Consider the following 14,573-nt stretch of genomic DNA (forward strand, 5'->3'; position numbering starts at 1 on the left):
TTTTACAATATACTCTTACTTCGTCGAAAGATGTATAAAATTTGTGTTTGCAAAACAATGAAACCATACAGAAACAAAATTCTTACTAAGAGTATTCTGTCAACTCACCTAAGCCTGCTTGAACATAAATGATTTCACTGAAGTTTTATGTGATCTTTCATGCATGTCGTTATGAATACTGGAGCAGTTTAACATCAGTTGAAGAGATACTGACTGAGATATGTCATTTGTCTGGCTCCATGTGTGAATTTCTGATGACTGAGCTTTTGTGTATCGGATAATATTTTGTTGAAAGAAATTAAATTTCACCATATTGTACAACTTCATGTGTTCTCTTAAGAATAATAATCAAATGAATTTTATGAGCCATATTCAGCCAAAATTTTTTAGACAAGTTTACCTGGAGGTGGGGAGGGAGGAAGAAGAAGATAATCCAGATCCTAAAAAATTTCAAAGGTTGGCTTCTTATATCTCAGAGGGACTAAAGGTATGACAAATGTGGAACTTGGCATGTAGTAACCTAACAACATTAGGTTTTCAAATATAAAGTCTCAATTGTATACCACTTTCTAAAACTGAATTAATTAAGTGCAAAGTTGAAGCCTTTGTAAAAAGATAAAAAATGCAGTATTTTCGACCTGATTTTGCAAAAATCGGTATTGTATAACACCTACCAAAGTGTGCTCATTAAATGGACCATGGTTTCAACTGCAAGAAAGTTTATTTGGTTATCCACCTCAAGCTAACAATGCTAGATAATTTGACTCAAAAGTTGGGCATGAAAATTGCGACATGAAAAAATGTAAGCTTTGTATTCTTGTATCTCAAGAGTAAATACATGTTGAACATGACACTTCATATGCAATAAGTCAGTAGCCCCCCCCCCCCTCCCAACCCCCCTTAGATCAGTGGGTTTAATTTCCAACCAGGGCTAACAATGCTACGCAAATCGAAGCAAACTAGCTGGAAAAATTGTGCTGCGAATAATGTTTTAACTTAGGCTTCTTATATTGATTAAAGGCATGATAAACATGAAACTGTGGACACAACATCTTAGCAATGTAAGGTTTTCCAACAAAGTATCATTCACACATTGCTTTCCAAATTTCTACGAAATAATTGCAAACTCGATTTTAACAAAAATTAAAAAAATCTATCACATAGAACTTGATTTTAGAAAATCTGTTTTCCAATGTGTGCTAACAATACCTGAAAATGATGGACAAATATGAGGAAATGTACCATGGCAACAGGCTACATCCTAGCAACCTGCTGCCTGGGTTTGGTTGCATGTGGTTTTTATTTTTAAACTGACAAGCAACAACTCACTATAATGCATTGGTCCACGGTGGTGATGTCACTAACAGATCAAGAACATGAACTGACAACCTCACCAACACAGGGGTCACGCAAATAACTGTGCAATACCAGCCATGGCTGGGTTTCTTCATCCAGGTTCTCAAGACTTTAATTTGTGAACTGTTCATGTTGCCGAGGATGAAAGCAATATAGTAGGATATTATGTCGATTAACAAATAAAAAATACATGCAGCTAAACACGACAAGTTGTTTGAAATGTACACCCCCTCCAATTTGTCAGTATTTTTCAGATATTGTTAGCTCATGGCTGGAATATCAAATATGATTTCCTGGTTGTCTGAAAAAAAGATTCTCCACAATTAGACTGAATTTGAACTATTTTTTTAATTTTTATGAACATAAAGTTTGAACTGATTTTTGGGTAAATCTGAAATGCAGTATATGAATGATATTTTGTACTGGAAAACCTCAAGTTGCTAAGTTGTTGTGGATAAAGTTTCATGTTTATCATCAGCAAGATATAAGAAGCCTAATTTAAAACTTAATTCACAGTGTGAAATTTCTAGATAGTTTGCTTCAATTTATGTGGGACTGCTGGTCCAGGCTGGAAATTAAACCCACTGTTCTGGGGAGAGGGGTGGTGGGGGTATCAAACATGTTTTAAATGAAACTGGTATTTGTGAAAGAAATGTCGAATATATCCATTTTCAGCTTTTCAAAAAAATATTACATTTTCAGCAAATTTGTAGATTACTGGAGAACAGTAGGCGAATGAAATGTTTTGTTCCACATCCTTGTGCTACCAGACCTATTGCATATGAAGTTTCACGTTCACTATGCTTTTACTCTACGAGATAAGAATTGCAAAGTTTACATTTTATTTTCATGCTGCGTGACTTTTAGGCACAGCTCCGATTCAAATTATCTAGCATTGTTAGCCTGCACGGGTTGATACACTTTTTGCGTTTAAAACCACTGTCTTTCTAATGGGTCCAATTTGGGAACTTTTACAGCCCACAGTTGGTGTTTTTTTGTGTGCAAAATCAGGTCTGAAGTACTCCATTTCTGATCTTTTACAAAATCTTCAACTTTGCATTCAATTTATACAGTACTGGAAAGTGAAACATAAATGAAACTTTACATTTGAGAACCTCGTGTTGTTAGGTTACTACATGCCAAGTTTCATGTTCGTCATACTGTTAGTCCCAGAGTTATAAATTTGAAATTTTTTCATGCAGTTTTGCGTATGAATGAAAATGGCTCCTACAATTCTTTTCATTGGAATTCTCAAGAGAACAAAAAGCTCTACAAGATAGCCAAATTTCATTTCTTTTAACAAAATATTGCCTGAGATATACAGTCAAAAGTCACCAGAAATTCTCACTTACTCTGTGTGAAGTCGTGTTTGAAGTTAAAGTGATTGCATGTAGGTCAGTATTGCTTTTCATATAAAATTTCATCAAAATCCGTGAGCAGGAAAATGTTCTGAACATAAGGCAATTTGACATGGTATGACCCACAAGAGTCATTCATTCCCACATGACAGTAAACAGAGAAATAGAGGGGAAAAAATCATTAAAAAAGAAACTTGGACATGCGTAGGAGGATGGCTGACATCTTGAAAATGGAAACCTTAACAAAAAGGACAATGTGATATCTTCTGAAGTGCACATTGTACCTATGCATCATCACCACCAGAGAGAAAGAGAAAGAGTTTCAATTAACACATGGACCAGACAGACCCATGGTGTTACACTGAACTGCATGTAGAGGAAACTCCCCTAAACAGATATTAAGAACAAAACAGAAAAATATCCTCTCGTAACAACCATTTACACAAAGGTGTTACATGCTAAATACATTATGGAAAGTTCTGGCAGATTGTAAATAATTTAGGAGTGAATGCAACAATTAACTGAACAGTAGAAACATTGAGTCGTTGACTGGAACCAGAAGAATATATATATATATGAAAACTTCACTATCTTGTACAACTCCCCCCCTCCCCCCCCTCTCTGGTGTGTGTGTGTGTGTGTGTGTGTGTGTGTGTGTGTGTGTGTGTGTGTGTGTGTGTGTGTGTGTGTGTGTGTGTGTGTGTGTGTGTGTGTGTGTGTGTGTGCGCGCAACTTCTATTGTTCAGAAAATTGATGCTTGTTACCTTAAGTTCCAAATTATTTACATGCAAAATGAGCAGATGTAGTTGATTGCATTATTTTACCAAAATTAACTGGGTATTTAATTCCCTCCATTTTCTGCAGAAATAACTGCCTATAGATGGCTACTGATAGCAAACATTCCTCCACTCAGAGCAAAAATACCTGAGTGTTGCTCCATTTTATTATCGGTTTGGCACACATTTCCTTAATTAGAGGCGGAAAGAAATTTGAAATTTCTCTGCACAGAAAACTCACTCAAGATCCAGTCAGGTCCATTTACTAAGATCTCCTTTGTCTTGTACCAATCACCACGTTTCAATGCACCCTTCAGCCTCCAGTCATGTCGACCATACAAGTTTGTGAAGATGCGATCTTCATCAGAAAGGGGTCCGTATTTGCTCTGAAATTAATACAAGCTTAAGCCACTCAAAGTTACACATCTAAATAATTAAAGCAATTACAAAACAATTCGTAAGCAGAAATGGCTCAATGTGAAGGATTAATAACAATAGTTGAACATCTGTGAGTCAAAAAATAATTACCAATACAACCGAACAGAATATGAGAAACAGAAAGGAATTCCGTTCACTATAATACGAGTTTTTTTTCTCCACCAGCAAACTAACAGTAACTTTTTTTAACGGATTTAGTTCCCCATCAAGAATGATCAATGTCTCACATGCTGTGGTGGACAACAAGACACTGAGCTGACCATCACATCTTCCAGCAGCTTGCCAATTTTTGTAGAATGTTAGTTTATGCAACCAACTAAAGCCTGTATCAGTGTGACCTAATAGATTTTCTTGTCACTGCAAAATACAAGTGAAGTGACTTAACTAGGTTTTAGTACTTCACTACTTAAAGGTTTAATCAGCTAATCACATCATTTAGCAAGTCTTGCACTAGATGACAACCGATAAGAAGTAGTAAGAACAGCGAAAACTATGGACCTTATGGTTGAAAGTGTGGGACAAACAAGTTTGTTTCCCCCCCCCCCCCCCCCACAGTGTATTCTATTTCTATGTAATGCAGGCTTGAAATGGGAACTAGATCAGTCTCAGATATTTTGACTCTTGATGAAATATCTCAAATAGTGGTGTTTGTACTTCTGAACAAATATTTTCTACTTTTCTCCCATCAGCCAACCCACACTCCAAAACACCAGTTATTTGTCTACTGCAGAAAGTAATTTCTGAGGTTGACACTAAAATTTTCTGTCTAGGCTACCACTTATCTCCAAGGTTTTTGCTGTCATTCCATTTGCGAACAAGTAAAACTGCTAGCGAAATACTGGTTAGAATTTTCCACTGTACTGATGTCAGTTATAGAATAACATTGTTGCAGTCAATTTATTTATGTACTGAAAAGAGGTCCCAGTACTGACCCACAATGAAATCCGTACCAAAGTTACGGAAACAGATATTTTTAACTTAAATTAAAGCTTTGTGTATTTTCTCTATGCACTACTACAGAGGGTTCAGCAGACACCTCTATGTGATGTCAGGATAGCTGTTGGAAACCCATGACGTGGCAAAGACATCAATCAAACATTATTAGATCTCAATGTTTGTAAGTGGTCATCCATCTGCACCCGTCTCAGCTGTTATTCAACTCAGCGGTACATGCACAGGTGAGGTTTAATGATTCCAGTGCTGTGGCAGGTTGCCGGTAAGCAGCTGTCGCTGTTGCTCACCGTGAAATGGTCTCAGGCTGGCTGCTAGATTGTCCTCTGTCCCACTCTGAATTCTACAATTACCTCTGATGACCATCTATGATGTACCTGATGCTGTCGGAAAACAGTCAGCTCCTCCACAAGTAAATGGTTGGTGGTAAGCAGCATGAAGTTCACCAGACGGAGTCCATCATTGAGTGAACCTTCGGCTAGTTCATAGACTGTAGTGGGCATCTAAGACATAGATTCTCTACAATATCACCATCATGAAATCTAGTGCCACTACTGTGAATGCAACTGATCCCAATTACTGACTCTTGATGAGAGCTGAGGTATATTGAGGGAGCTGGCGTGAGACTATGACACACAGCTGAGTTTGTAATGACCATATGTGTTGTCCTCATTCTACTATATTCATTAACAGGCTGTTAGCTGCTGTGTCAGTTCCTCGCTATGCTATGGCGCGACACACTGGCTCACTTCCTGCTTCTGCCTCCGGTATGACCCGAGTTTACCAGTGGAAATGTGAATGAGTTTTGATAAATTTTTTGTAATGTCTACCCATTACTAGTCTGTACAATAGCACGTCCCTCCTCTTTTTATTGTCCCAAATTTTCCCTTTCTTTCACTTATTTGTAATTATTATATACCTGCCTTGTATTTTTTAAGTAGTTCTATAATCATTCTCTGGGTTGCTTCTCAACCTATGTCTAGAATATTAGTTGCTTAATTAATCTACTTTGTAATTCTGTCCTGGTTACATAAACCAATTACACTTTTCACTTAACTGTTTATTAATGTTCACATCTATTCCACAGGTATCCGAGGGTAGTTCACTCAGATGGAGATATCTTACATTTTATATGAACATTAGAACCAAGATAATGCTTGCCATTGATACACTGAAAATAACCGTATTTTGTCTACGTTTCTTGTAATGTTGTTCACATGTTACAATATTTGAGGAACTGAAATTTGTTCTTTTTCTCAAGTTAATAATTCATCTAGGAGGCGTAGCAAAGTGGAATTTAAGGTATCATTAATTTAAAAAATTGGGTTCTGTTTAGGTAATATGTGTGGTGGATCCTTTGGCCTATATATCTTTGGCTGGGACATGTTAATCACTGTTGTGTCCATGATGGTAGCTGGAAGGTAAAATCGTCTTCCTGGTACTTCATATCTACTTTACGTGATTGTGCCTTTATCCAATATCCTTGACTTCCAGCTATTACTTATAAAACTGCTATCTTCCTGCTTAGGATATCAGCACTCATATCCGACACCTAGTTTATGAATTACTTCATAGTCGTTACCCAATTTTAACACCATTCTCACTAATTGGCTTTATGGATTTTTCAACTGTAATAGCCATTTTAAAGGCATGTGGTCTGTAAACACTTTGAATTTCCAACTGAACAAACAGCAATGAAAATAAGGAGTTTTGTAAATAACTGCTGATACTTTTCAGTTGTCAAATAATTAGTTCCAGCCTTAGACAACTGTCTAAACGCATATGCCACCGGATGTTCTTTCCCACCAACATTCTGACTAAAAATACAACCCAGTTTATTCTCAAACCATGTTCTGCACTCATTCCATTCAACACATCCTGTAATTCTTCCCAACTTTCAATGAGGATGGCTCTGTCATTAGCAAAACTTTTTGATATCCTTTCACCCTGAACTGAAATCTCACTCTTTGACCTTCTTTTCTTTGTCATTGCTTTTTTAATGTACATATTGCACAGTAGCAACAAGAGACAACATACCAGTCTTACACCCTTTTTAATCCAAGGACTTCACTCTTGCCTTTCCAGTCTCATTGTTACCTCCTAGTTCTTGTAAATGTTGTATATTACCTGTTTTTCCCAACAGCCTACCCCTTTTTTCCTTAGAACACAAACTTTCACCCTTTTACACTGTCAAATGATTTTTTTCAGCTCAACAAATTCTATGAACATGTCTTAATTTTTCTTTGGTCTCTCTCCCATTGTCAACTGCAACATCAGAACTGCTTCTCTGGCACCTTTATCTTTTCTAAAGCCATATTGATCATCATCTAACAAATCCTCAATTTTCTTTTATGTTCCTCTGTATACTAGTCTATCAGCAACTTGGATGCATGAGCTGCTAAGTAGATTGTGTGAGAATTCTCACACTTGTCAGCTCTTGCAATCTTTAGAACTGTGCGAATATTGTTTTACGGAAAGTCAAATGGTATATCACGAATCCCATACATTCTACACAACAAAGTGACAGTCTTTTTGGGCGCCACTTGTGCCAATGATTTTAGACATTCCAAGGGAATGTTATCAATCCCTCCTTCCTTATTTGATCTTAAATCTTACAAAGCTCTTAAATTCTTCTTCTAATACTGGAGCCTCTATCGCTTCCCTACTGACTCCTCCTCCTGCCACATCGCTAGGCAAGTCCTCGCCCTCAAAAAGGCACTCAATGTTCTCTTTCCACCTAGGTGCTCTCTCTCCCATGCATCAATAGTGGAATTCCTGCTGGCCTCTTAATGTATTGTTATCATCCTTGAAACATTTGCAGAAATCATTCAAACTAAAAATATTTATCAATTCTAGATTTCCAGTACAATAGGTTGCTAGTAGTGTCCCAAAATACTGATCACTCTTTGTCAATGTGCATCCATATCAAGTGGTCTGTAGCAGCTCAACGGTGCAATGACAACCACTGGGTGGTGGGAGCCGCCTTGTTGCTGCTCAGGAGGCACACTAATCCCACCTAGGGTGGCCTAGGTTTGTTGTATGGTGGTGAGGGAGACAGGAGTGACTCCAGAGTATAGTGGTGTAGGACGTGGCTGAAAAGAAAAACGAGCGTGGACAAAACAGTCCTTTATTACCCCCATCAGATTTGGAAAATTACGTGGATGCACTCCTCATCTGTGGCACAGTTTGACATTGTCTCGCAACATTTCCACTTGGTGATGCAGAAAAAGTAAGCATAGCAAACTGACTGCAGTCTGTGCCTGCTGCCCTTGATGCGGCTCACTGTTCTCAGCATTCTGGGCGTCAAGTTGGCTACGACAATCACAACTCTCACCTCAGAGCTGGCAGCCAGTGTCAAACCGGTGAAGGAATCTTACATTGTTGCCAGTGATGTCCTAGTTGCACAGCGGCAGGTTGTGCCACCCAAGGAGATGAATCTTGGGCTGGTGGCAGCAGCACTGCATCATACTTATGAGGCTGCGCTTGTAGAACTCGTGGGGACAACTGACACACTGTAGATGCCATGCATGGCCCTGCCTTGCCAATGACCTACTTTGCTAGGCCAGGGATTTAAATGCATTTGTCTGGCACCGGCTATGCAACTGGAGCCATATTTCTGTGTGAGTCCTAGTTATGGCTGTGTTCTAGGTAGTTACTGGTCATTTGGCACCATATCAAGAGAGCGACTAACAATGTAGCAACACTCATCTTTAAGATCATGTAGTTTTTGCATTTATTTTCTCCCATATGGTGTGTTGTAATGCACAATGTATTTTTGCTCACTGACTGGTACCACTTTTTATTTATAGTACACCCTACTTTGTAGCAAGTAGAGTTTTTAAGCCTTACTGTTTTCGGAGCACCCTGCAACTTACTTTCATGTCTGAAAGAATAGACAATACTAATGATCGAAAACCGTACAAAATTAATTTGAAATAAATCTGCTGACTGCAAATATCTTCATGTCAGCTGTATTATATACAGACAAACTACCTGTTGGTTGCCTAAGAACTTCGGCTATCCACTCATGTCTCCTGGACCAACCCAATAGGTAGTATCCAAAACCTATTTCAGACTGATTTCATACGGCTATTCATTGTCAATAATGTCTATTCTACCCAACACGAAAGTAAGTAATATATGCCACAGGAGGGGGGGGTGTCTGTCCAGGGTGCAAATGATAGTAACATCATGTCAAGGCTCATCACAGTCTCATTCCCACTGGTGTGACAATCCAGAGTAATGGTGCGAATATATGGGACAATGGCACAAGAATGTAGACATTGTGACTTAACAGAAGTTTGAAATGTCAGATAGAACACCCTCAACTGTCTCACTTTCCAGTTTTATATTAGTTTTGCTATCAGTTTCAGCATTACATTATGCCATCTGACCAACTGTAGGAAGATCTCACACCTTGTGCAATCAAAATACGAGCCTTGTAACACAGAGGTTGGTAGCAAAAGTAATATAAAATTGGAAATTGAGATATGTGAAGGTATTTTTATTTGACACTTAATACTGAACAGCTAATGTCTCACAAACATTCAGTGTAAAAATGGACTTACAGAGACTAGAAGTTTGGGTCAGTCTAGAAAGTGTGCACAGATAGCTAATGTGGTTAACACAACCACTAATGATAAGTGGGAAATCTGAGTTTCAATTCCAGTTTGGCATAAACTTTCACACATCACTAACTGGTAATATATCTGCAATCCAGTTGACACCCTACGACTGACAGGAAACCATGGAATAAACTAACTTCTTTGCACAAAAACTGGTACATGTAGAGATTTATAATTATGGGAACATCTAATTTCTCCATATATCTCTGATAAGTTTGGACAACCAAACTAACATATGTACCATATATAATTTCCGGAAATAACAGAAGAAAGCTCCTTCAGAAGAGTGTCTTTCTCAAGCTTGAAGGAAACCAGATCAAAAGTATGAGCAATTTCAATGCTCATGGGCAGAGTAAGCAAGCATTAGTTTCCTACACAATGGTATAATTTGGAAGTGTAAAACGTATGTTGGCATATAGAGGTTATAGCATGTTGAAAATAAAAGCTTAGTTTACAAACATATGTTCATTGAAATGTACGGGCACAAACAAAAAAAAAAATCATACACCAACTTTCAAACTGAAAGGTATTTTAGTTAATGTAAAACTATATCAATGAGGAAAAAACTGTTAAGTTGAAGTAAAGTGTTTTCATTCTACCTTGCAGTAAGAAAACTATATAAGACATGCCATGGTCTTTCCCTTTTCTTTCCTTTACCTACCTTTGTTGGTGGAGTGGCTGTGGTGGTGTTGTGCCTGACTGGCACATTGTTAACAACTGATGCAGTACAACCTGCAAAACAAACAGGACTCTTACACCAATGAAGGTATGTTTTCAAGAAGAAAGGCTGAAAGATCCATAAGTTTCACATAATGTGATATTCGTTTTCAGATGGTGTCTTGATGTTCTGATATCACTCAATGCCACAGACTTTGCTGCAACAATGTTTAACAATAACTTTTTATGAAAGAATAACTTTATTTGAATCTGCTACAGCTGAGTGAACACTACAGCATAAATATATATTAGTGATCTCTATTATGCAGAAAAGTGTCATTAACTGCACAAGAATATCTCGGCAGCTACTTGGACCAAGAACAATCATATTCGTCTCAAATCATTCAAGGAAACTATAAAATAAATCATAATGACCTGATGAGGGAGTTTAACCTCACATCTCTTAAATAGGTCAAATTACTTAGTCATACCATCTTAATAGACTGGCAGAGTAGACTGACCAAATAGCATTTGTTTGCTGCATTTCCAGTGCATCATCATTAAACATTTAAAACACAAATGGTAAATAAAGCCTGACCATTTTCCACTTCTTATTTTAATCACTTGTATTGTCTTCCCTCTGTTAAAGCCTGAGTTTCGAACTTCAAATTTTCCACTGTTGGTCATGTACTACACCTACGAGTCTATGGCAAGTAATCAGCTTTGTCGCTATCAGTTTAATATACCACAGGATATCAAAATCCGGTAACTTTATTTTTTTCTGGTGCATTATTTATAATCATACTTTGTTAACAATGTTTTTAACGCACACAAAATAAGACAATTATGATAAAATTTGGCAGATAAATTAGGAGTAGGCCTACATCAGTTACAGAATCGTTTCAGTATCGTAAAAGGCGAGCACACACAATGGGTTTCATGTCCTGATGACAGTAACAAGATTAAATGGAGCACGGTGGCATATAAAATATGGACTGGTGAATTACAATTTGTTACTGCAAAAGAAGAAAAATATTGCCCCTACAAACGAATGGTTTATAATAGCATGAAGAGTATTATGTAACCCCTTCAAAACTTTCACTGTTCGCGTTCTTCAACTCTATTAACAAGGAAAATCAAGAGTTGAAGCGATTACCTGAAGCATTTCATGCTCACTAGTAGCGGTATTGTGAAAATAATCCTAATTACAATAACAACTTTTTCACATAAATAACAGCTGTATTGCGTTTAAACTGATTCAGTGATATTACAGAACAAAAGTGAGGCTAAAGTAGAAGTATCTTACCTACACTACCCCGAAATACCTGCTGCCATCTAACTATTGCTCCAGCCATCGTCCCTCCCCAAATACAATTAAAATTACAACACACACAGTATTTAAAAGACACAAACAAGGTACTCCGTATAGTTGCGCTGAAGGTTGGCAGGATGGCAGCAAAATTCGATATATCGATATTTACAATGAAGTTCGACTAATGAGATTTTTGCATAATAAATAATGAGTAATTACTGTAACAAAAAATCAGACCTAGACTAGAAACGAGTGATTCATAGCGTACGCTGTTATTAATTCTGAAAGTAAGTTAGTTACGTCAATCATACGTGAACGGCGAAGTGATAGTATTCTATGACTGTATATAATATAAAGTGTTGTGAAATCCGGCGCGAAAACTAAAAACATCGTTCAAGGCGCCGACTTGAAAGGTAAAATGCTGCGTAGCAATGATTTTATAGTTTGTGTAAATGGTGCGCATGATGTGGGAAGCAACGAAGTTCGTGTCTACATTGAAGCTCTGAAGAATTCCCTTGAAGAAAAAAAAAGCAGATAAACACGATTGTCGCTACTGTCCCGTATCGGTACGACCTGATGAAAAACTCGTGCGTTAACAAGGAAGTAAGAAGAACAAATATTACAATTAAGGCACTATGTTCAAACTATGGAAATTGTACAATTCCATAGTTTGGAACGATGGATAGAGACCAACACACTAAACACAGATTTCATTTGATTTATGCAGATAACATTATTTGTGTGAAAAATTAAATCAAATAATAAAAGAAAGGATTGAACTGAAAAGCCTTATAGATGAAAACAGATCGTTCACAAGCGAAAGTAGTCCTACAGAGAAATTTTAGAGGAAAACAGCCTTCACCATGTATATGTGAATGCGAAGAACTTGACAACAACATCATAAATGACAGTAAACTAAAAATAATATCACAAAATGTCCAATATATTACCAACGAAACAGAACAAACTGACGAATTTCGAAGTGTTAGCTGACTTCATATTTATTCATTTTGTGAATGAACTAAGGTGCAAAACTGAAGAAACGGTAGAATTAATTTAAGCAATCATAAAATGGTCAGTGTCTATTGTGGGAAACAACAAAAAGGTGGGGGTGTTTGTATTTGTGTCAAAAATAATGTCCAGTACGAAAAAATTGGTTGGGTAGATAAAATTGCGCGTGAGATGGTTTTTTAAATAGCTGCAATAAGATTAAGCTTATAAATAGGAGTTTAATAATATCTAGCCTATACAGATCCACTAACAGTAACATAGAAGAATTTTTCTGTCATTTAGAGGAACTTGTAGACAAACTCTCACCTAAAAAAAAAACAGACTCTAATAGTAGGCCATGTGAACATAAACTCCTTAACTAATAGTCTAAATTATCTTAGATATATTTATTTTTACAGTCCTATAATTATACTCATGTGTATTCAATGCCAACAAGGATTACATGTGACTCTCAGACATATATTGACCATGTTATTACAAACTTAAGAAAGGAAGACCTTGCAGTTAGAAATGTTGAGACTCACATTTCAGATAATGGTGCATTAGTCCTAGAGCTTCTTAAAGACAAGGAAATAGTAGCTGATGGGGACCTATTTACCTATAAAAGAAAACTTGACTATCATACATTAAAGGAAACCCTGGCACATATAAATCGGCATCATCTAGGCCTATACGAAATAGAAGATATTAATGAAAAGTGGGATAAAATTTGTACAACATTAACCCATTGTCTTACTCAAGCGTGGCCAGTGGTCAAAATACTAAAGAAAACTGACAGTTCAGAAATCTTAAACTTCCCCGTAACATGATAAAATTAAAGGAATTTATGAAGGCTTTATATATTCTTTATAGAGACATCAAACTGCAGTACTTCCAATCTAAATACAAAGCCTGTAGAAAAACCTACAGGGAAGCACTTAAAACATTAAAAGCACAGATGTATGCTGAACCTAGTAATGTTATCAAAACAATGTGGAGTAAAGTAAATAAGGAAAGAGTGGGGAGTGACAATGTAGTGTGCAATAACATACTAATAAGTGACAATGAAAAATTGCTGAGTGACCTAAAGGAATATGTGAGAGATTCATAGACCAATTTAGTAAGTTGAGTAGGGAGGACCCACCACAGAGGCTAAATCCCAGTAACATCAGTAATTCATTCTTCCTGAGGTGTGTTACAGAATTGGAAATCCTGAAAACCATGCATACAACCACTTGAAGTTGGAACTGATCCACCATGGATCTGGAACAGTTGCTTGCCACCTTCCATCAAGGCGATTGTTGCGACGCAGTGAGAGATGTCACTAGACGCCGTGGCAAAATTGGCCAAAAAACTACTGGATGCCAAATTCCCTGCACACATTCCAGAATCTACTGCACAGAGTGCGAGTACAAGGAACATTGTAGGGTTTGCTGAGTACGAGGCATTAGTGGCGAAAGTCGATTAGCTGATGCAACAGATTAGCCAGCTCGTAGCGTATTGCAGCTTCTGTGGAGACACATCCTGCAAATGGATAGAAGGTGCTCTCTCGGCATGTCTGCGTGTCAACAACCTGCACTGACACCTGATACACAGAAGGACGACTGTTGGTACCACTGGCATTTTGGAGAACGTGCACAATGCTGGACCAAGCTGTGTGTATACCATCACACCAGCAGCAATCGACCACAGGTGCTTTGTCAGATTGCTGGCCAATGTCACAAGGCCTATTCATCAGCGATACTGGCCCATGTGTGCTGCTACATTGGTACTGACTGTGTACCACATTCTGGCTGGTGGCTGCGAACAACTCGCCAATGTCCACACACGGTCTGCACATAATAGAGCTGTATATGCTGTATATCGACCTCTACCATGCCTTCCCATGGAATTTCATTGTGGCAGATGTGGATGAATCAATTAGAGGCACGGATTTCTTGGTGTACTTTAATCTTTTGCCAGACAAGTCCACTGCTGGCTTGTTGACCAGACCACTGGGCGGATGGCTGCATGCTTCTGGCACCAGGCAGCCATCCAGTCTGCCCGGCTGATAACCACTACTGCACTATAGAAAGACAGTCTAGCATTAACGATGCCATCACACATACCA

General features: G+C 37.8%; 1 protein-coding gene across 1 annotated transcript in view; it reads right to left on the minus strand.

Moving 5' to 3' along the window:
* LOC126335422 (NADH dehydrogenase [ubiquinone] flavoprotein 1, mitochondrial) overlaps positions 1 to 11,903 on the minus strand; it is a 34,779-nt gene extending 22,876 nt beyond the window's left edge. The window contains exons 1-3 of the mRNA XM_049998698.1: positions 11,468 to 11,903; positions 10,166 to 10,236; positions 3,732 to 3,876 (exon numbers count right to left, since the gene is read on the minus strand). Coding sequence (XP_049854655.1) covers positions 3,732 to 3,876; positions 10,166 to 10,236; positions 11,468 to 11,516 — 265 coding nt within the window. The 5' untranslated portion in view covers positions 11,517 to 11,903. The remainder of the gene's footprint in view (positions 1 to 3,731; positions 3,877 to 10,165; positions 10,237 to 11,467) is intronic.
* Positions 11,904 to 14,573: the final 2,670 nt, after the last annotated feature.

This window comes from Schistocerca gregaria, chromosome 2 (genome assembly GCF_023897955.1).
Source record: "Schistocerca gregaria isolate iqSchGreg1 chromosome 2, iqSchGreg1.2, whole genome shotgun sequence".
NCBI lineage: Eukaryota > Metazoa > Arthropoda > Insecta > Orthoptera > Acrididae > Schistocerca > Schistocerca gregaria.